The sequence below is a fragment of the Peromyscus maniculatus genome, chromosome 7 (genome assembly GCF_049852395.1).
Source record: "Peromyscus maniculatus bairdii isolate BWxNUB_F1_BW_parent chromosome 7, HU_Pman_BW_mat_3.1, whole genome shotgun sequence".
Taxonomy (NCBI): Eukaryota; Metazoa; Chordata; class Mammalia; order Rodentia; family Cricetidae; genus Peromyscus; species Peromyscus maniculatus.
Window position 1 is genome coordinate 75,475,615 of NC_134858.1, and position 23,532 is coordinate 75,499,146.

The 23,532-nt window shown below is 45.9% G+C and overlaps 1 protein-coding gene across 6 annotated transcripts in view; it reads left to right on the forward strand.

Moving 5' to 3' along the window:
- Elovl5 (ELOVL fatty acid elongase 5) overlaps window positions 1-23,532 on the forward strand; it is a 70,875-nt gene that overhangs the window by 42,075 nt on the left and 5,268 nt on the right. For all 6 annotated transcript variants that reach the window (XM_006973715.4, XM_076575440.1, XM_076575444.1 and 3 more), the window contains exons 2-5: window positions 3,675-3,740; window positions 7,469-7,656; window positions 17,931-18,008; window positions 18,987-19,158. In XM_006973715.4, coding sequence (XP_006973777.1) covers window positions 3,683-3,740; window positions 7,469-7,656; window positions 17,931-18,008; window positions 18,987-19,158 — 496 coding nt within the window. In that variant the 5' untranslated portion in view covers window positions 3,675-3,682. The remainder of the gene's footprint in view (window positions 1-3,674; window positions 3,741-7,468; window positions 7,657-17,930; window positions 18,009-18,986; window positions 19,159-23,532) is intronic.

The following is a 23,532-nucleotide window of genomic DNA, read 5'->3' on the forward strand; positions in this document are numbered from 1 at the left end:
TACCTCCCTCTTGACCATTTCCCATGTCTGTTCTTTCAAAGACTGTCTGGCTGCTTTTCCCCTTTGTTCCTAAGTTTGGTGGGAAAAGTTCTGCAGATCTCAGGGAAGGGTCATGCAGTTGAGAAGAAAGGCGTCCTCAGAACAGATGTGGCACTCTGGCAGTCTCCTCCTGGGTGTGATTTGAAGGGAGCCCTGTGCATGCCAACTCCTGCAGGCCTCACAGCAGGGCAGGTTGGACAGATTATCCATTCCAGTGCTGACATCAGTGTCTCCAAGTACTAGAAACACGAGTCCTTTTGGTATCCCACTGCTGAATTCAGTACTCTTGGACTGGAATTTGACCTTACGTTTAATCAAGCTGCTTTTCTCTGGCCACGTTAGCCTAGATTCTCAAACTGAGCTCTGTCCTAGGCTGTTGTCCTTGGAATAATGGGTCATTGAGCAGTTCCCGGAACTTATTTTCTTCCCAGTCCACTAATGGCTCTCTTGCCCTGTCCGCTCCCCCACTCCCAACACACACAACCAGTTAGCATTGTACCATTTAAAGCCTTTCTTCACCCCTGTCTCCAGCTTTCCGTTGGCCTCTGCTTAGGAAACCAAATCTTGCAGCCTTCTGTAAAGCCTCTTAACTAACAGGCAAAGAGAACGATTCTTGTACTGTACCCCCCGTGTCTCTCTGGGAACTGTTCCTGATGTTAGAAGCTGTTAGTTGAATTTTATTCTTCCAGCACAGCATTGAATGGGTGCATGCAGCTATCATGGAGGTGCATTCTAACATCTGCTGTCTTGAAGGCCTGGCTTTGGCTTGGGGTTCCTTACACCTTCTGGGCACATCTGGGTGATGCTTCTAAATGTTCATCCCTGTTTGCACACAGTTGGACACAGCAGGTGATATTTAGTGTTTTCGTTCAAAAGTCATGACTTTATTTAGATAATCTCTTGTTCTTTCAAGTTCCTCTCCTGAACTATTATCCATCCCCACACCCCACCTTTCCCCCAGCGGTTTGGCAATACTTAGAAATGGTTTTGAAGGTTATCAGAAGAATTGGAGACTCAGTGATACTGTTTAGTGGACAGGGACCAGGGATGGGTTAATGATCCACCAGGTACTGGGCAGTAATCGTTTCCCTCAGAATGTCAGTGGTACCCAGAGCAGTACAGACGTTGGTGGCTGACTGGTAGCAGACATAGGAGAGCTTCCTACCTGCCCCAATACTGCCCTAAAGGACTTACACGTAGTAAATAAATGCTGTCTATAATCATCCAGTCGTTGAGGTAGTTACGTCACTGTTCCCCTCACTTTACAGATAGGAGGTTAAACGACCCGCCTGCCACATACTGAGTAAGTAGAGAAATGGGTTTCAAGGCTTCAAGGTTTCAATGCCTTTTAAAGCACCCAGCCCCCCGACCCACTCACTGGCCAACTTAAACTGTGCCTGTATCCTCTTAGTGTGACCCTTCATTAACTGAGGAAGAGCGCTCACCAGGTAGTAAGTCTAGAGGTAAGATGCCTTGGGGGAAAGAGACTGTTTGGTAGTCATAGTCTTTGTTTCTGAACCAGTGGCCTATCACTGGGGATGGAGGTTGATGCTGTCAGTTTCTACCACAGGCTGAGGGTGCCAGTGCCTTCCCAAAGCAGGAGAGATGCTCGGACACAGCTCAGGAGCTGCTGCATTCCAGCATAGGTGGTTCTCCTAGCCCCCTTCGTATTCCAGCTGTATTGACGTAATTATAAATACTAGAGCTATCAGATATTTTCATGCATAAAGGTGTTTATCTGGAAACCAGCCAGAGAGTACACATACTTGAGTGTGGTGAGCCGAGAGCGGGAAGGAAGCAGTTACTGAAACTGGCTTTGCTTTTGCCCTTGGAAGTTACACTGTTGTTGGTGTTTTCTTTTTTACACAGTATTTATTCTTTGAAAATGGCATGCATTGATAGAGTATATTTTGATCATATCTGTAAGTAGAGTTTTTCTGTCCCAACCACCGGCTCCCAAATAACTGAACAGAGGCTTGATACTACTTTTAAATGCTCGGCCTATAGCTCAGGCTTGCTACTAGCTAACTCTTATACTTAAATTAACCCACCACACCTGGCTTCAAATGTAAACTCTGAGAAGACTATTTATTTGAGAAAAAGGTACACAAAATATCACAAATAATGACTTACAACAGAGGGATATGAGAGAACCTGAAAGCCAGTAACTTTTCCTAAGCCATTCATTTAGAAGGTACTTGCTTTTTGGTTTTTTGAGACAGGATTTCTCTGTAACAGTCATTGGCTGTCTTGGAACTTGCTTTGTAGATCAGGGTGGCCTTGAACTCACAGAGATCCATCTGCCTCTGCCTTCTGAGTGCTGGGATTTAAAGGCATGTGCCACCACTACCGCCCAGCTCTTGTTGCTTGTTTTGAGACAGGATCTCAAACTTTGTAACCCTTGCTGACCTAGAACTATGTGTAGACCTGGCTGGCCTCAAACTCAGACTTCTGTTGCCTCAAAAATGTGCACTTCCGCCGGGCGGTGGTGGCGCACGCCTTTAATCCCAGCACTCGGGAGGCAGAGCCAGGCGGATCTCCGTGAGTTCGAGGCCAGCCTGGGCTACCAAGTGAGCTCCAGGAAAGGCGCAAAGCTACGCAGAGAAACCCTGTCTCAAAAAAACAAAAACAAAAACAAAAAAAAAAAAAAAAAAAAAATGTGCACTTCCACACCCAGCATTAATCCAGAGTCTTAAGGATGAAGCACTGACTCACTGCTGTGATCAGTTTACTATTTTCTAATGCTAAGTTGGCTTGGTCATTTGCCAATGGATTATAATCCAAACTTATAAAAATCTGTATATGACTGGGAGAGAGGAAGGGGACCAGCAAAAGGATGGCAGCTGTGAAGGTGTGTGAGTGTGTGTGTGTGTGTGTGTGTGTGTGTGTGTGTGTGTGTGTGTGAGAGAGAGAGAGAGAGAGAGAGAGAGAGAGAGAGAGAGAGAGAGAGAGAGAGAGAGAGAGAGAGGCGAAGCTATGGTAACAACACGGGGGGGGGGGGGGGGGGGGGAGGATGGACTAGCAAGATGGCTCAGCAGGGAAAGGCACTTGCTGCCTAGTGTGACAACCTAAGTTTGAGCCCCATGGATCCACAGGGCAGAAGGAGAGAACCAGTTCTGGAACTTGTCCTCTGCCTTCCATGTGCATACCCCTACTCTCCCTTTAAATAAATACAGTAGGAATATTTTAAATTATATGGTATATGTTATATACGATGTATGTTATATACAATATTATGTATATATAGTAACAAGCAAGGACGCCGCCACTCCTCTCCTCTTGTCCTTGAGTGTGATTTCCCTGTGGGGATGGATGTCTGCCACCTTTCAGTCCCGTTCACTCTTCACACCGAGGTTCAGCATCACAGGGATGGCTTTTATGGAACTGAGAAAAGACGTTCAGAAAACTGGGACTTTGTTTTTGATGTGAGTTCACAGGATGCATCGTTCTGAGTTTCAAATTAGACCTGGCATATCAGTTGCATGGAGGAGTTAAGAACAGTTTTGTTTTTGCGGGAGGAATTCAACCTTTCCCTTTGCACCTTTGAAAATGGCTTGTTCTTGTTCTTTTAGGAAAATGCATATAAGAAGTATTTTGAGTAGACACTAATCAATGTCTCCTTTTCTCTTTAATAGGTTTTAAAATGGAACATTTTGATGCATCACTCAGTACCTATTTCAAGGCATTACTGGGCCCCCGAGGTAAGGCGGTTTTTGGTTTTGTTCAGCATCTAGGGCTTCCCTCCCATCTCTTTATGGTCTCTTATAAATATTGCATGAGGAGATCTTAGAAAATGTTTTCTGTGGTGAGATCAAAACTTTATCCCCAGTAACAAGGGGCCTTGCCAAGTTCTCTTGCAGTTGAATGCTTTCCCCTGGCTCCTGGGACAGACTCAGCTGCTGTGGCCTTCTCTCTGCTGGCTTCAGCTGCCATGCTTACAGCCTGGGATTAACGGTGGTTCACTTTTCTTAAATCTTGCCAGTGCATTCCAAACACGTACTTAGCCTGACCATCAGACACTGTCTCCCTTGCAAAGTTTAAGGGCTTCTTCCCTCTGAAAAGCGGGTCTTGATGTATCACCCAGGCTGGCCTTGAATCCATGGGGATCCTCTTGCCTTAGCTACCCAAGTGCTGGACTGTGTGTGCAGCACTACCCAAACAGAAGTATGTGCTTATGGTACGAGGCATGAAACCCAAGGCTTCATGTGGGCTAGATAGTGCTCTGTTGTTGAGCTATAGTGTAAATAAGCACATTCAGGACTTTTTCTCTCATTTTAAAAATTTAATTTTTTAAATTATCATGTTTATTTTAGCATATGGTAATGGTACAAAGTAATGGGCTTCATTTTGACATTTCCATGTCTACAGAATGGCATTGCTTTATATTCATTCCCTTGGTTACCCTCTCTTCTGTCCCCTCCCACATCTCTAATAGTGCTTTAAGGACTTGTTTATAGCTCATTACACTTCATGTCATACCCTTGAAATCCCTGGTTATACTGCTGTGGTAGTCTTCATTATCTCTTGGTATTTTTTAAGTAAATTAGCTCTGCATAGCCTTTTAGTATTACCTGTAGTGTCTTTAGAAAAGAATTTTTTGAGGGGTTCACAGAGATGTGTTAGACTTCCGTCACGGGGACAGAATCACTAAAAGTCATCTTACAGGAGGGAAGGTCATTTCGGTTCCTGGTTCCAGAAGTCTCAGTCCATCCTGGCCCTGTCTTTCTGGGCGTGAGACAAAGCTGACTGTCATTGTTGGAAGAACATGGCAGAGGGTGTAAGGACAGACCCCAGGATAAGGTGTTCCCTCCAAGGGAAGCCTTACTGACCTGTACTCTCCGTCAGGCCCCACCTTCTACAGTTTTCAGGGGCTCTAAGTAGTCCAGTCAACAGTGAACCCAGAGATGGATTCATCCATTCGTGACATCAGGGACCTCACAGTCCAGTCGTTTCGCTCAAAGACCTAACCAGGAAGATGTTTGTGAACATCTTCTATCAGACAAGAGTCTCAGTTTCACTCATGATTTTTAAAGTGTAGAAGAAAACAGCCAAAGAATTTCATCTCTCAGTATGTCAAAGATGAAATGGTGTTTGATACCATCTGTGATAAGAATAAAGGTGTGTGGTGATACTTTGTTTGTACTCCAGCAAATAAAATTTGTCTGAAGATCAGAGAACATAACAAGCCACTAGAATAAACATAGAGGCCAGGCAGTGGTGGCACACACCTTTAATCCCTGTACTTGGGAGTCACACACCTTTAATCCGGGTGTACACCTTTGTGTAAACACTAGAAGGTTGAGACAGAAAGCGATATGGCTGGGTAGAGAAGGGAATATAAGGCAGGAGGAGACAGGAGTTTGGTACCCTTAAGGCTGAGGACTCAGGGGCATTCAGTCTAAGGATTTGTAGAGGAGCTGGCGAGATTAGAAGTGGCTGTGTTTTGTTCTCTCTGATCTTTCAGCATTTACCCCAATATCTGGCTCCGGGTTTTTATTATAGACCATTTAGGATTCGTGCCACAAGGGTGTGGGGAGTCTAACTTGGTACAACCTCTTTTCTTCTATGGTAGTTAAAATACACATGACTAGTGATCCTGAGCTGATATCTATAGTGATTCTTGACCAGTTATACAAAGATAGATGAAGAATGCTCATTTCAGAATTGTCCATCCATTAGGAACAGGTTAAACGAGAGGGTGGTCAGTTTGAAGGAAAAACAAAACAAAACCAAAAACGAGTTAGGTTGGGAGTGGTGGCACAAACCTATAATCCTGCACTCAGGAAGCTGAAGCAAGAGGATCATGTATTTGAGAGTAGCACATCTGTGTAACAAGTCCCAAGACGTACCAAGCTGTACAGTGAGAGACAAAGAAAAAAACAGATGCATTTGCATCAGCTTGTGTCAAGACAGTGCCTTCTTGGCTATAAGAGACAGAAAATCCAACTTTTAGTTGTCTGAAATAATAATAAAAATGATGATCTTGCTTTGCAAGGAAGAGTAACTACTGGGCTATTTCAAGGGTTCTCTGACAGTAGCCAAGAGCCCTGTTCTTGATATTTATCCACTTTGTCATCCTCATCTGAGCAGCGTAGTCTTCAGGATGGCTTCCTTTATGACGGCAGCCCCTCCAGGCTGTACATCCAACATAGGCAGAAGACATTTGTACATTGTATGAGTTGAAGAACAAAGGCTTTTCACCTAAAAGCTTAGTGGTCACAGCTGTTCCACATCTCCATTTCTGGACTGGCTACCACACAGAGCAGCGAGCTACCCTGATCAGCTGGACCCCGAGAAACCCTTTGTCTGGGGCTAGGGTTGGGACCAGCTGATATGGGTACCCCTGGAGGGAGGATGGGTACTTGGTGAAAATATACTGTACAAAAGAGCAAGGTGCTGGACTGAACCTTTAAGTAAAAGAACATGAAAAAATTGTAGGTAATTACATATATTCGTTGCATTTATAATATATATGCAGACAGAAGATGTTAGCTGGTTAAGTGGTAACTTAACTTTTTCAATATAGACTGCTAAGGCCCAGAGCTGAGAACAAAAGGTGTTAGGAATGCCTGCCTTTGTAGCTACTTCCCTGAAAGACTTCTGAGAACTGACGGTTCTTAGAACCGACAGTACCATCCGCCACCATGCTGGTGGGGAGGATGTAGAGGCAGCATCTCTTTCTGAAGCCAAAGAAAGCAAGCCGTGAAAGATGCTGGGAAGGCTCAGAGTGTCTGCAGAAGGCTGACAGACACATAGTTCACCAAAGGGAGCGCGTGGTTTATTGAACTGTGAGATCAAGGCAAAGAACTTAGGGGGGTGAGCATGGCAGTCCAGCCAGAGGACAGGGCTGTAGGTATCAGGTACCTGGACCTAGGTGAGAGGATAAGAGTGGGGTGTCCTCTTCTACACAGGTAGCCCCTTTGAGTTAGTATGGGTCTCAAGTTCCTATAGTGCTCTAAATCTCTTAAATAGTCCCTGTCTGATCATAGCCCACCCAATAGCATTTCATTATTTTTACTCATTGGCCCTCTGCTGCTGGCCTTCTAGTCAGGCAGTGTCCCTAACCTGACTACAGGGCACACAGGTTGTGCCTGCACATGCTAGGCACATACTAGGCACATGCTGGGCACTCACTGAGCCGTTTCATGACTCCATGTTAACTCAATAAACATAATAAACTTGGTGGGTAATTTAGCTTTAATTTTCTTTCGGGATTTTGGAAAGCACGTTTTTACTGTTTTACGTAGCAGAAACACAAGTAATCAATCATTCTCAACCTGTATCAAAACGCTGTGCTCTGTTTGATGTGTATCCGTATGTATTCTGCTTTGTACAGATTTAATGCAACATTAGTGTCAGGTGGATTGGGAGTGGGTTTTCTTATGCGTATCTTCCTAATCACTGCACATTTTCTTCTGGTGTTTTTCAGATACCAGAGTGAAAGGATGGTTTCTTCTGGACAACTACATACCCACATTTGTCTGCTCTGTCATCTACTTACTGATCGTGTGGCTGGGGCCAAAGTATATGAAGAATAAGCAACCGTTCTCTTGCCGGGGAATCCTAGTGGTGTATAACCTTGGACTCACCTTGCTGTCTCTCTATATGTTCTGTGAGGTAGGTCAATGTCTGGCGAGGGCTTCCTTCCACTGCTCTCTCTGCTGGGGCTCCTGTCCTGAGTTGTGTCCCTACGTGAGGAAAGGCAGCTGCCCCACTCGAGGAGAGAGCTGGGCAGCTAGCCTAGTAATGCATTTTGAGTAGGTTTTAAAATTGATCTTTAAAAAAACAAAACAGCTGTTTGTACAGATGTCTCCTAGACTACCTAAAGTAGAAGCCTTTGTTATCGATTCTTTTATTACTCATGTTTCATGTGACATTGAAACTAAACTAAATATCTTAAAAAACATTCATATGCATGCAAAGTACAGGTTGGAAAATGAACAATGTGAAAAGCAGATCTGTGCACATTTTATTATTTATTAATAGATGCTCCTTTCTGAGGTGGAGGGAGGTGGAGGAGGAAGGAAGTGGGTGGCACATTGGTAAATTCTGTGGCAGTCAGCCTTTGTTCTGATCTGATAACTTGTCAGGTCTCACAAGTTTTGTTTTTAAAGTTTTGCTGTGCATATTCATTGTACCTGGCCCCGTGTTAAGACGAGGATACTTTTACACAAGTGTACACTGTGTGTATAAGCTGATTTTAAAAGCTGAGACACATGAATGGTAAGATCCTCATTTAGAATTTTAATGGGCTGTGTGAATTCAGGCCCAATACTTTTACATGACTAGAACGTTCAGATTAGGTATTTTTGCTTCAAAGGCAATTAATCAGAATCAACATTTCAGTTTTCCCTATTTTGCAAGGGATAGTAAAGCCAGGAAGGAAGGGGAAAGTTGTCCACTGTTGATAAGCACAGTTTGCGTCTTTGGGAAGGACTGTATTTTCCAGGCTCACATTAACCTCTTGCTAAACCCCCTTGGACAGAGAATTGATATCTATACACGGAATGGACACTTTCAGCTACTCTTATCGTGGCTTTAATTCTCCAGGGGGTAGTAGAGAAGAGGAAGGGGGAGGGGGAGGGAAGAATTGCAGTGGTGACTTCCTGGCTCACACTGAGCTAGTAGAAGCTCCTGGGACAGTTGGAAGGGCTGCAGCTGGAAGGGATGCAGTGGGAAGGGATGCAGCGGGAAGGGATGCTCGTCCCCTCACGTGTGCGCCCCTCTGCCAAGGTGTGACTGGGTGAGAGCAGCACTAGCATTGCTTTTATGTTACACACTCAGAAATGCCTGTGTGCGTGCGTGCGTGCGTGTGTGTGTGTGTGTGTGTGTGTGTGCGCGCGCGCGCGCACGTGCGCCTTTTTTCTGGCCCATTCTAGAATGAAGGCAGTTTAGCCTCCAGGATGGCAGGATGGAGATTGCAGGCCCAGAGGCAGGGCAGTACACGGGCATGACTCCTGGCCCAGTGCTGGGCCCTGCTCTCCATGCTGGAAGGACAGATTGCAGCAGCCGTCAGGTTCCAGAGCAGACTTGTCTCTCACATCTTTGAAAGATGACAGAGCCGTTTCTTTAAGGAAGCTTCTATAGACTTTAATAGTGTACGTAGTATGTTCTAGAAGGAAATAAGGTGATTGAATTTGAGAAGCCCTAAGTGTTTGCCTTACATGATGTTTCGCTTTTCACAAGTCGCAACGACATAACTATTATGTAATTTAGCGTCCTATACAGATATCTCTGAAGTAGAGAAGAAAATTGCTATATAAACCACGGTTTGTGCATCTGATTAGGGGCTTCTGGACAGCCTGTAATCAAAAGCACAGTTTTTCCTCTGGCACTGTGGTAAGCGTGAGGGAGTTCTGTGAGGACCATTTAGCCCCATGTATAGAGAAGAGATGTAAGAAATAGACAGAGGGACATCCCACCCTCAACCCCTAAGCTTACAGGACATAAAGGGTAACACACGACAGGCAGCTGTTACTTGTATTAAATCAGGTTTGTGAATTTGTATTCTAGTCACTTATGCCTGAGTGATAAACCCTGTTGCTCCAACGTGATCATCATGTGTGATTGCTGTTGTTTGATTCTTCCATAGGCTCATCAGTGATTCGACTGTAGTGTGTCCCTTGTCAAGGCTGGCACTTCATTTCAATTCAGGTTTTTTTCTGGAACTAGCGTTTGTATCCCATTGCCTAACAAGACACATACGGCAGCCCTGAAGCCTCGGCTGCTAAGCTGAGGGGATCCTGAAGCCTGTGGGGTGCCGTGCCATGCACAGCCATCTCCAGTTACCTTCCTGCTTATTGACATATTGAGGCTGTAAAGAATTTTTAACGCAAATATGTAGTCGTGGATATTTTTGTTTATTGATTACCAATCTGCCTTGAGAAGTTCTGGGTCAGTACAAGGAGAAGTAATGGCTGCAGGAAAAGGAAGGCCGTCCCTCACCTGTGTTTCCCCCCCACACCTCCCCATATTCAGGCCAGGGATGTTGCCATTCACAGTCAGGGTGGGCCTTCCCACGTGAACCTCTCCATAAACACACCCAAAAGTATGCCTCAGTAGTGCCCTAGACAGTTCCTAATCCAATCAAGCTGATGTTTAGAATTTACCAGCATGGGGTTCTCACCGTGAACACTGACGTGGATAATTGACACACGGTGGCACATCTACTCAGCTGAAATACACTCTCAGGGGGCAGGGAGCACACGGACTCTGTGTGCCTCGGTAAGAGCCATTTCTCAATGCTCAGTAACTAAGGCCCTCCTTTCCCTGCTCCCAGAGTGGAACGAGCCACTCTGACCACCGTGAGGGAATGCAAACTCTGAACTGAACCAGAATAAACGCTTCCTCCTTCAGGCTGCCTTTTGTAAGGTAAAAGGAACCAATACAAAACCCCCTGCCTTCATGATAGCCTGTTTCTGCACCAGCTGGACCTGCATTTCCCTGTCAGCCCGGCAGCAAGCCATATCGCAGTGACTTCTGCTCCTTTGTTCCAGTGTGACACAAGGTGTCCCTCTGAGGCAGCCGCTCTGTTCTGACGTGAAGCTGTTCTGATGTGTCTGCTCTTTTCCCATTATGCCTCTGACCTCTGTGGCCCTGCACGGAGTGGATCTAATTGTGTGGTCTGATGGAGTCTGAAAGGGCACGTTCATCTTGCTCAGCCTGTGCCTCACACACTGATCAGGACTCAGCAGCAGCTCTCAGGAAGCCAGGGTCCGTGCTGTGCAGCCTTTGCCTTTGGTCCCCCCAGGGGTGCTTCTCTTCCAGAAGACACGCTCCAGGCTCCCCTAGGCTGTCCTGCTCAGCTCTGCCTGAACCCCACCAGCGCTAGCTCTTGGGTTCTTCCTCCCTGCCCCCCAGTCTCTTCAGTGTCTCTGCTCCCAACTGAAGTGTTTTCATGGTACACCCATCAGCATCTCATTCCAGCCCAGCCCAGCCCAGCCCCACAGACAACCTGTGAGTTCCCTCTACATTGTTGTTTTGGTTGTTTACACCACAAAAAGTAGCCTTGTATAGATAGGAACAGGGAAAAGTCAGATACGAGAACCACATTTTTATACTATTTAACAGTCAGTTATAAATTACAGGTTACAAGCAATTACTTTTTGAGTATGCCTTTTTCTCTAGTAGCTGTATGTAGAACGGCATGAAAAAAATGTGATCAAATGATCTTTCCAACATCAGAACATTTAAAATTTTGTTTTAAAAAAATTATTCCTGAGAAGACAGACCTGGTTTAACATACCAAGCTTATTCCTTATTCTCCTCCCCAGTGCTGGGCTTACATACTTATGCTGCTATTCCTGGGTTTCCCAGGGGTTCTAGGGTTCCCAACTCAGGTTCTCATGCTTGCCCAGCAAGTACTTTACCAACAGAGCCGTTTCCTTATCCCCAAATCAGCTTTTTTAGAGAACCGATACTGGGCGTGGTGGCACATGCCTGTCATAGCTGGAGGATCAGATCAAAGCCACCCTTGGCTACATAGTGTGAGGCTAGCCTGCCACACATGAAACTCTGTCTCGAAACAAAACTTCTTAAAAGTACCCTCTAGCTACCTCTCTGAGGTCATGCTTCTGAAGTCATGGTTTAGCCTATGCTAATTTTTTTTTAACACTTTAAAACAGAAGTGTTTGTTGAATGTCCCAGATAAGCGTCCCATGTTAGCATTGTCGGGTTGTGTGAGATGTCTTCCCCTGACTGTCTGAAAGATGATGGAAGAACTTGAATACAGACTTCAAAGAACAACTAGGGGGTAGGGCAAACCAGCTTAACCTTCCTGGTTAAGAGGTAGAGTTGGGTGTGTTTTGTGTGGATGGGTGTCCAACCTGGGTGGTTTCTGCCTTTGTTCAGGTTGCCAGGAGTTCAGACTGCCTTTTCTTTGAACCAGGCTTTGAAAGTCATGGTGCTTTATTGGAGAGGTAGAGGTAGAGGATGCGGCGTTTGGGTTGGGTACTGTGCCGGAGCCTCCTGGTCTGTAATTGGAAGCTGTTAAACACCTCCCTAGACACCTCTGGGCTCTGCCTTGCTTGGGACTCTGATGTGGCCAGGGAGCAGTTGCTTTGGAAGTATTATATTCCAAACTCTCCTCTTTTTCTTTTGGCTCAGACTTTCCTAAAATAGATAACATTATTGTGGGAAACACGGGATTTGAAGGACATGTTTTGTTTCCCAGAATACTTTGAAAAGGGTTTTTGCTCTTGCCTTCTTTAAGGAGGGTGTAGAGAAGTTGACTCAACTGGAGAGACCAGTGTCTGTAAGAAAGCTCTGCTAGGTGTGCCCAGCGTTTTGATATTGTGACAAGACATTGTTGCCTATGAAGTTCACACCGTGAAATCATCAACCCCTCCCTAACATGCAAAAAAGTCTGAATGTTCTAATTATGTTTATGGTTTTATGTTGGGGTCTATTCATAGCTGTCCCTGGGGTGCACAGTTGTAGGTTGGACATGGCTGGATTGTTGCCCAAAATTGGTGACCCTTTGTTCCCTTACAACTGAAGTTCCTTGTTCAGAAAAACTCGCCCGAGGGATTGTAAGGGAATAGTACTTGCCCCTCAGTCTGTCTGAAGCTCTTCTGAGAGGAAAGGGAGGATGTAGTCCAAGCACCTCCTCCCTCCTCACCCACACAGGGAGGAAGGGAGAGAGGGAATGCCTTTGCCAGAGAGGAAGCCTTGGACCTGATTCTCCAGACTCCTCAGACCTAACTTTGCTACAAAGTAATGAAGTAGTATATGGGAAGGCCAAGGCTGCTCTTTCTTTTTCTCTTTCCCACTGTCTGTCTGTCTGTCTGTCTGTCTCAGTCGCTGTCTCTCTCTCTCTCTCTCTTTTGAGATAAAGTCTATGTACACCAGGCTGGCCTAGAACAGAGATTCTCCTGCCTCTGTCTCCCCAGTGCTGGGATTAAAGGTGTGTACCACCATGCCCACCTTACCAGTTCCTGACTAAAGCAGGGCTTTGCAAAGCAAGACTAAATGAAGTAGGTTGGCTGAAGGAGAGTTTTAACCTATAAAGGACACTGGCAAGGGCTCCTGTTTCCGCCCTGATTGTAGATTCTCAAGTACCGGAAGCAGAAATACCATACATTTGGCTGGAATCCTATCAGACTTATGTGGAACCTACCAAAGGCTGTGCACCGACTTCCTCATTTAACCTTCGGTCTCCATATTCCTGTTCTTTTTTTATTGTATATAAACAGTTAAAAAAAAAAAAAAAAAGACCTCCAGCATAAAGAGGGCAGGGCTGGTACTGAGAAGATGCCAGGCATACTTGCTTCAGGTCGGCCTGTTTGCTCTGTGCTAGAGATTTGTCAAGTGTGCAGGAGCGGTCCTCATGGGTAAACAAGGGTGGTGCCTTCAGCTGTGTTCGTGGTCATAGAAGGAAAAACACTTCTGAAGGGCCTGGGTGTGAAAGTATCCTCACAGGCTTCCATGTGCTCTGGACATGAGATTGCAGATTGAAAGCTACCTGCTGCTGTGACTCCATTCATAATAGTGTCCAAAGTGGCCCGATACGCTGTTGGGGAAATGGGTGCCTTTGAATTCAGAATGGCTTCTGATTACTTACAAATCAGATGTCTGCTAAGGAGATAGATACAGGTAAAGGTCTAATTTCCCCCAGCATCCTTCATGGATCGACGAACCAAGAACCCAGAAACAGGCATGGAAAGCATAGAACTGCTGTGTGAGTTACCCATGTCATTTCTGTGTCTCGGTTTCCTCACTTACAATGCTCACTTTTAGCAGATATAAAAGCATACACACCCCAGCAAGCAAATCTGTGAAATGTCTTAACGGCTCTTAGGAGCGTCCATTGGGCTGCGATATTGTCATATTCAAGCATTGAGAGCTTGCTTTCACTGCCCTTCACTCGTCTCTGCTCAGGGAACGATGTCCACATAACTTACCCACCTTTAACCACCCGAACCAGACAGCCCTTCCAGCATCCTGGGGCGTTGGGGTACCGGGGTAGAACTGTGAGGAAAGAGCTTCTCCAATTAGACTGGAGTGCTTCAAATGACCTTATTTCCCAGGAGGCTTTGGTAGCATTCCAGGAAGTACTGTGCCGAAGGTTAGACTTCATTTGTGGTTTGAAGTCAGTTCTCACCCTTAAAGGTCGTTCGCGCCCTTCTTGCATCAAGCAGACCTCGCTGTGACTGATGCTCACCTACACTGTTCTTAAGGCGAAAAGATACACAAAACCTCCATCGGCTATTGGATTTGTCTCCTAGGAGAGAAGGAAGCCGCTCGCTGTGTTTTAATTATAGCTCTTCACACACTCCTGGCCTAATTAAGGGTTGCTTTACTCCAAGGAAGGAGAAAGCGCATATGGCCTTACAGTGGGAGCTGCCCGTATCTTGGTTACTTAGGGAAAGCCACGTAAGTAATCCTCTCTTTGTTGTCCCTGGACCGGTTAGTGGTACAGGGAGTGTGAAGATCGAGACAAGCTGTTCCTTGTGGCCGGCTTTGTCACTCGGAACCGTCCCTTAGCTGCGTCTCAGAAGCTCAGGGTCGATGGCAGTCCTTTCCCTGAGTGCCTCGCTTCGTCCATCCTCTCGGGCCCTCTTGCTGCACCAAGTCTGCTGACACACAACATCTTGAGAGTCTCAGTGAGAGAAGGCTGCAGTCTAGGTGGCCTCCACAAGGACCAGGAGAGGTGGAGGAAGGGCAGGCTCAGGCCAAGAGCATGGCCACCGCAGGAGCAGCTGATGCTGTATGGAGCTGGCTGTTGCTGACCAAGCTCACCACCCAGTGCCCACCCACACCCGTGTTCTTTATCCTCCAAAGGTGTTTTACATAGAGATTTTCATTTTCCTCTTTTATCCGAGGCCATAGGAAGGGGCAAGTAGGATTTTGAGTCCCATTGCTTATAGAAGGAAGTCCCACTTGGATTCCTTTAGAAACAAAAATGAAAACGAGGCACGTACGTGCCTGGAGGGCTCTGCTGCTCCATTAACAAGAGTCTTCCTTGCTAAGAGACACCTGCAGAATTCCAAGAGGTAGGCTCTTCCCTAAAGAACAACCCCACCCTGCACAAGGAGGTCAGGTCCTCAGTACCTGAATAAGTGTCTTGTACTCATGGTCATCCAACCCAGGATACAAAGATGGTAGCTGAGAAAATGGTGATGGTAGGGTCTAGATGTGACTTTTTTTGGTTGTTGTTGTTTTTGAGACAATCTCACTATTTACCTTAGCTTCCATGGAACTTATTACATAGACCAGGTCACAAACTCAAAAGAGATCTGCTTGCCTCTGTCTCCCAAGGGAGATTAAAAGTGTGTGCCACTGCACCCTGCTAAATGCGACAACTTTTAATATGGTAAAATTTCAAGAGGTGTAGCAATTGAAGGTAACAATTTTAGCACATTCCTCTTATTGTACATATTTATCCTCATGGGAACTTTACTGCATTGTCTGTGACCTTTTGGGAAGGAGCATTTCCTCTCTGTATCTCAGAAGATATCTAGCGTTTCTGTCATGGGATGAAGGCAGGACAGTAGACAGTGTATTCTGACGGCATGACCCTCTTCAGTTAGGTTTCCTGCGGAACCAAGTCCACCTCCTCACCCTGCTTTCTGGTCCTCTTTTCACTCTGGTTTTGTATCTTGAGTCTTGAAAGTTCTGATAGGTCTGGGAGAGACAGACCTAACTGGCCTTGAAAGAAGACATAAGACCAAAAATATATGCATGCCTAGGATGTTACCTCATCATGCTGGTCTAGAAAAAATAGCATTGTATGTGGTCTGTTACGGAGTCTAGCGTAGAAATTATTGAAAACTTGGGCAGAAAACCACTTAGAGATAATGGAGTCCACCCTCACTTTGACAGTGAAAAGCACAGTGCTATCGGTCAGACCTTCCCAACCCACAGGGCTTTTCATCTCAAGGCATTCTAGACTCCTGGGCTGTTCTTTGGCCTTGAAAACTGTGTAAACTCTGAATGTTTCCATGTGGAGAAAGTAACAAAACAGAGGGAAAACATCAGAAAGGAAGTCAAAAGAAACACCAGCTGCTAGCTCAGCATCCATGCGAGTGTACCAGGCCTGGCATTTATTTCTCACGTTAAATTGGATGAAAATGTGACAGTGTGACTCAGCATCCATGCGAGTGTACCAGGCCTGGCATTTACTTCTCACATTAAATTGGATGAAAATGTGACAGTGTGTCTTCCAGTCCTTGTCCAAACATGCTGCTCACTGTAGGGCATCTGTGCTGTTCACCAGGCTGAGCAGTTGTCTCAAGGGCAGTGGGCCTGAAGCCTCCTGGATCCTGGCTCTTAGGTACCCCTTCCCTCAGACCCTTTCTGACTGATCAGTAGCATGAAACCGCTGGGTTACCACCGTCCGAGCTGCATACTGAATTCTCTTGAGACCTTTACAAGAGGCCCCTTGAGGTTATGTTTCATGGTGAGAGTGAGGCCAGGCATTAGTAATTCTTTAGAAGCTCCCAGGTGATCGTGCTGTGCAGCTACAATGGGACCCACAGCTGTTTCCAAATTTCATCTGATCAGAATCACCTGTTAAAACACTGGCCAGCTGGTAAATCACAGCGCTCAAGAGGTGGAGGCAGGAGGATCATTACTTCAACCTTGGCTACCTGAGACCCTGCCTCTTCACACACATACACACACACACACACACACACACACACACACACACACACACACACACACACACCACATTGGGTTTCCTGCCCATAAATTTCAGAGTCACAAGATCCAGGGTGGGGCCTAAGGCTGTTACAAGTTCGTGGGGGGGGGGGGGTGTCAGCTCTGCTGGTTGGGGACAGTTCTTTGAACCAACATCATTAGATTCTCTAGAGTTTGTAATCTGGGTCCCTGAGTGCCAGCCTTGGTGATCTAGGGTTTTGGATTCTGAAGGTGTGGGGTAATCCAAGAATGCATTCCTCAGGGGTCCTGGGTGCCTCTGGTGGTGCTGGACGAGGATACACACTTTGATAACTAGTGACTGGGTCCTTGTGTGTGTTTCATGCTTGTGTGAGATGAGACTTAAAGCATGCCATCTCAGCACCTGGCGTTCTGTGGTTATCAGGAACACTCAAGATTGTTCCAGACTATAGACGAGTAAACAAGCCTGGAGCTGTGCTTTTCATAGACAAATAGCACCCCATGGCTGTTAGGAACATGGCAGGTGGGCAGCGTGGAAAGAGAGTAATTCAAATAAACTTCCTGTCCGGACCGTTGGCGTGGGTCCTCAGGTCTCATAGGCTGCTCATCTCGCTGTGTGGAAACTGCCGAGGAAACAGGCCCTGGAAGAGAGCCCGTGAAAACTGCAGGACTATAACAAAAGTTTGCACCTGGTTCTGGGGTCTTCTGTGACACCACAGTGTGTGCAGACAGCTCATCCGTGAGTCCAGAGGGCGACACAGCAACAGGAAGTGACAAGGAATAAGGAAGATGGACTGGGTTGCTCCTGGTGTTTAAAGCCTGGTTCCAGGCCAATGGTCTTGGTACCGGCAATTTAGGGACTCGTTAGAACTACACATGCTTGTACCCCCGTGCCCCAGATAGTCCATGACTGGCACACTCACATCTGAGTGCACTCAGGTTTGAGAACCCCGGCTTAGGGAGCGTGGCATACAGAGACAGGATGCCATCTTGGAGTTGCACTGGTCTCGGGCATGCTGAGGCTCCAGGTAGAGGGGGTTTCTGAGGGCAGCAGCCTGGGAGTGACTTCAAGCTCCCCTTCAGCCTTCCAGTGTGCTGACCCTGTGTGAACGCAGGTACAGTGTTAGACTTCCCTCTCTCCACAGTTCCCGAACTTGCCTCAGTACAGCCCCGAGTAACTTTCCACATACTCGAAACGAATGAAGTTCAGCTGAACAAAGTTCACTTGAGCAGGGTTCTCTGCGGTAACTGTTTTTCTTCTCTTTTTTCAGTTGGTGACAGGTGTGTGGGAAGGCAAATACAACTTCTTCTGTCAGGGAACACGCAGCGCAGGAGAATCAGACATGAAGGTACTGTTTCAGGGGTGGGCGTGGGTGGGCGTGTCTGTGTGTGTTTGGTTCTTCAATAAAGAACTTCTACAAAAGGCGAAAAAGACCATACCCTCTCAATCCTGAGAATTCCTGATGACATTTTGAAAAGAGAAAGAAAGAAGTGCTGGGTGTGTGGTAGGAAAACATGAACATGAATGGCATACAGAGGATGAAAATGTGAGCCGCCCTCTCTGTAGAAGAAATTCTGTGAGCAGTTGACAGGGGAAGATTGTGTTTATCAGCTTTCATATTTACATAAAAGAGATCATTTGGATTTCAAATCATTCTTCTAAGTGCCTTCTGAGTGGTGGTATTAAAGGTAAAATCCAACTTCCACTCTTGAGGATTGGAGTTTGTTTTTTTTTAACAGAAGGCTTACAGTCAAAGCTCAGCCCGGCCAGCATTTCCTTTGGACATACTGATTGGACCAGCAATGGGTACCACACATTCTGGTTCCGTTTCTTCCACGATTCATGCTACCTCACACCAGTCCCTCAAGCCCAGAGCATCCTTCTCCCTCCTAGAAGCTCTGCAAACTACTTGAGAAAAGTGCTGTTGAGGCTGGAGCTTCCCGGGGCTTTTGTGTTGACTTAGTTTTGCTTGAGATGGGATCCTATAGGGCCTCGCATTCTATGTAGCTAAAGATGATCCTGAACTCTGGATTCTCTGGCTTCTACCTCCAAATCCCAGGAGTGCAGGTGTGCGCTTCCTGTTCTTCTTAGAGTGTGCAAGAGTGTCAGGAGCCCTTGGCAGACACCCCTGCTGCCCCTCCAGTCCTCCCAGGATAGCATGTTCATTGATTAAAGGCACCCACAGTGACCAGAGCTCAGACACCCGAAGGCACTGGGAGCCAGCGGGGCTCTCCAGCTTTTTGTGTTGAGTGTACCTATGTATAGCATGTTCCAGGTGACATTCCAGAAAAGCACTGGAGAAAAACCATAAACCCTTTGCTTGTAGATCATCCGTGTCCTCTGGTGGTACTACTTCTCCAAACTCATAGAATTCATGGACACCTTCTTCTTCATCCTTCGCAAGAACAACCACCAGATCACAGTCCTACATGTCTACCACCACGCCTCCATGTGGAATATCTGGTGGTTTGTGATGAACTGGGTTCCCTGCGGCCATTGTAAGTAATAGTGTGTTTGGGAACATGTGATAGAGGCAGACTGGAAACTTAGGCACTCAGCAAAGATGTTGTCTCTGTGAATTCCTAGGTTAAGCTTTGAATTTGTGTTCAGTTTTTTTCTTTTTCTATTTATTATTATTGTTTCAGTTAGCATACATTGTAAAGGGTTTCATTGTGACATTTTCATAGCATTATACTTTTTTCTCATTTGTCCCTCCTCCGACTACCCCCTCAAGTTCCCTTTCTTTACCCCTTTTTGTCTCCTCCTTTCTACTTTCTTAGAACATCTATTAGACAAAGTAATCCTAAGCAGAAAGAGTAATGCTAAAGATATCACAAGACCCAATCCCAAATTATACCACAGAGCCATAGTAACAAGAACGGTAGAGTACTGGTACAAAAGGGGCATGTGGACTCAAAGAATAGAACAGAAAGAAGACCAGAAATCACACAGCTACCACATAATCTCTGACAGAGTTGTCAGCAGAAACACTCATTGCTTTAAAAAAAAACAACACAAATTATTCATTAGTAAATAGACTGTTGAATTCAATACACAGTTCATTAAAGGAAACACAAATGCCCAATACTTTTAAAAAGTGCTCAGCATCCTTTAGCTACCAGGAAAATGCATGTTACAGCTGCTTTGAGACCCCATCTCACTCTAGTCAGAATGGTTATCCTCAAGAAAACAAACCAGTGGGGGATATAGCAGAGCGACAAGCACTTGACCAGTATCAGTGAGGTCCTAGGTTCAATACCACTAGAGGCAAATGCCGGTAAGGACATGGGCCAAGAGGAGCTGTGACTCACTTCCGGTGGCACTGTATCCTCATTTAGCTGATGTGGAAATCAGGAGGGAGGTTCCTCGGGAACTGAAGCTAAAACTACCATATGACCCTCCTGTACTGCTCTTGGGTAAAGAGCCAAGGACTCCAAGTCAGCAAACCACAGAGGTACAAGTACTTTCATGGTTATTGCTACGCTCTTCACGATAGACAACAAATGGAACCAGCCTGGATGGCCATCCACAGGTGAAGGTCAACAGTGCACAGTGGAATTTTATGCAGGTATAAATCATAGCATTTGCAGGAAAATGGAGGCAAGTGAACGTAGCCAGGCTTTCTTTGGACCACCAGTTCCCAAATAATGATATGGAGACTTATTAAATATGAAAGCTTGGCCTTAGCTTAGGCTTGTTCCCAACTAGCTCTTAAAACTTAAATTAACCCATTTATATTAATCTACATTCTGCCTCGTGGCTTGTTACCTCTGCTCAGTACCATGAGTCTGATTTCCTCTGTGATTGGCTGGCAAATCTCTGCCTCTCTTGATTCCTTCCCAGAGTTTCTATCTCTGCCTGGAAGTACTGCCTATCCTCTCCTGCCCAGCTATTGGCCATTCAGCTCTTTATTAAACCAATTAGAAGGTGCTTTGGCAAAACACATCTTCACAGTGTACAAAAAGATTATCCCAGAACAAAGTAAAATGAGCCAGACTCAAATACTGCATGTTGTATATCATATGTGAACCCAAATATAAAATTGTATATGTGCATGTATTAATGTGTAGGTCACAAAACTAGGAAAAGGATCATGAGAGAGGAGGAAGAGAGCTTAAGGGAGGTGGGAAATAATGAGGGTAATGGAGTGTATGTAAGAGCAGAGGGGACTGCTTGCTAGGGAAGGTAGGAAGCCACCTTGACAAGAGGAGGGATAGGGAAGGACACCACCAGGAAGGGGAGCAAACAAGAACAAACTACAGCCGGGGCGGTGGTGGCGCACGCCTTTAATCCCAGCACTCGGGAGACAGAGCCAGGTGGATCTCTGTGAGTTCGAGGCCAGCCTGGGCTACAGAGTGAGTTCCAGGACAGGCACCAAAGCTACACAGAGAAAAAAAAAAAAAAAAAAGCACAGTGACAGAAATGTATGAAGATGCCACTGTGAAACCCATTATTTTGTATGCTAATTTAGAATTGAAATCATTAAAAAGACAAGCCTCTTCAATAGATGGTTCTGGAAAAACTAGAAATCCACATGTAAAACTAGGGAACAGAACACAGATCTCTTGCTCTACCCCAAAATCAATCCTAAATAGGTCAGAGGCTGTAAAGTAAAACCGGAAGTTATGAACCTGTCTAAAGAAACCCAAGGCATCAAGATACAGAAATAGGCAAGGACTTTATGAAGAGGACCTGGGGTTGCCTTTAATGAGTTTGTGTGACCTAAGAGCACAGAACTTTCTCTAGCAGTCAGTGTCTTGTGCTGATTGGGTAAAATGAAGGAACTACCAGCCTGGGTTACATTAAGAAGTGGGGGATGGGTGGTCAGGTAGGTAACTCAGCAGGCAAAGGTGTTTGCTGCCAGGCCCAGTGCCCTGAGTCCAACCCCAAGAGCTCATATGTTGGAAGGAGACAACCAACTTCTACACCCCTTGTTCTGTCTAGTGTGGATGGTATGTGCTGCCAAGTGATGGAGTCTGTCTGGTGTGGTAGGTATGTGTTGGGGAGCAAGGCCTTCTTGGCTACAGCACACGTTATGAAGCCCCTATACCCTCTCACTGAGTGGGGCTACCAGTCCATAGCATGCACTGAAGTTTGCTAGCTCTTTAAGGTTGGTTATGGTGCTGGCATTTGCATCTTCAGGTTCCACTTAGGATTCCAACAGATACCTCAGTCACGTGGTTTTTTTTATCCTGACATTGAAGAATTTGACTTAGAATCTTAGGATCTGCTCATGGATTCTCCCCTGTCCCCAGCATAGTTGCTGATTTAACTCTGCCCACCAAGATTCACAGCTCTATCGGGTGTATAACTGGACAAAATTTTCTAAATGCAGTGCCTTTGCGCTTGGGAGATAGGTGAGACCCTTGGGGGATGGGTTGAGCTCAAACCCCGCCCCCTCCTTTTTTAATATTTTTATTCACCAATCACAGTTTTCCTCCCTCCCCACCCCCATCCATTCCTCAGAAAGGGTAAGGCCTCCCATTTAAGTCAACAAAGGCGGTACATCAAGTTGAGGCAGCACCAAGCTCTTCCTCCCCTGCATCAAGGCTGAGCAAGGCATCCCACCATAGGGAATAGGTCCCAAGAAGCCAGTTCATGTGCCAGGGACAGATTCTGGTCCCACTGCTAGGGGCCCCACAAACAGACAAAGTTACACAATTGTCATCCACATGTCTAGGGCCTAGGTCCGTCCCAGGCAGGTTCCTCAGCTGTCAGTCTAGAGTCCATAAACTCCCATGAGCTTGGGTCAGCTGTCTCTGTGCGTTTCCTTGTCATGATCTTGATACCCCACCTCACCCCCGCTTGCTCATATAATCCCTCCTCCCTCTCTTTGATTGGACTCTCAGAGCTAGGCCCAGTGCTTGGCTGTGGGTCTCTGCATCTGGTTCCATCAGTCACTGGATGAAGGTTCTATGATGACAATTAGGGTAGTCATCAATCTGATTACAGGGGAAGGCTAATTCAGGCACCCTCTCCACTATTGCTAGAGTCTTAGCTGGGTCATCCTTGTGGATTCCTGGGAGTTTCCCTGGTACCAGGTTTCTCCCTAACCACTTAATGGCCCCCTCTATCAAGATATCTCTTTCATTGTTCTCCTTTCCTGTTCCTCTCCCAACTCTGCCATCCCAATACCTCACATTCCCATCCCCCATCCTCTATTCTCTATCCCCCCTCCCCCCAGTTTACCCAGGAGATCTCATCTATTTCCCCTTCTTGGGGATGATCCATGTTTTCCTCTCAGGGTTACCTAGCTTCTCTGGGTCTGTGGATTATAATCTGGTTATCCTTTGCTTTGCTTTACATCTAATATCCACTTAGAAGTGAGTACATACTGTGTTGGTCTTTCTGGGTCTGGGTTACCTCACTCAGGATGATTTTTTTTCTAGTTCCATCTGTTTGCCTGCAGATTTCATGATGTCATTGTTTTTTACCACTGAGTAATACTCCATTGTGTAAATGTACCACATTTTCTTTATCCATTCTTTGGTTGAGGGACATCTAGGTAAGCTCAAACACTCTTAAACTAGTGTTCATCCCTTACCACCTGTGGATAAAGCTAGCCCAAATTCTAGTATGGACCGCCCTGCATTTGATTACATTCGAAGAATATTTTACATTCCAACATATCTGGACAGCTAGCCCCACCTGGCCCATGGAAAACTAGAGAGAGTATACATGACCTCTGCAAGGCTACAGGACCAGCTTCTGTCATAGTCAGTAGAAACTCCTTCTAACATAAGTCCGTGTATCTGAAGCGGGGGTGGGGCTTTGGTTCCTTAGTCACTGTTGAGGATGAAAGTGTAAAAAAAAAAAATGTATTGTACTAGAAATTGAAAGTCGTGGTAAAATGGATCTTTCATCTCGAAGGA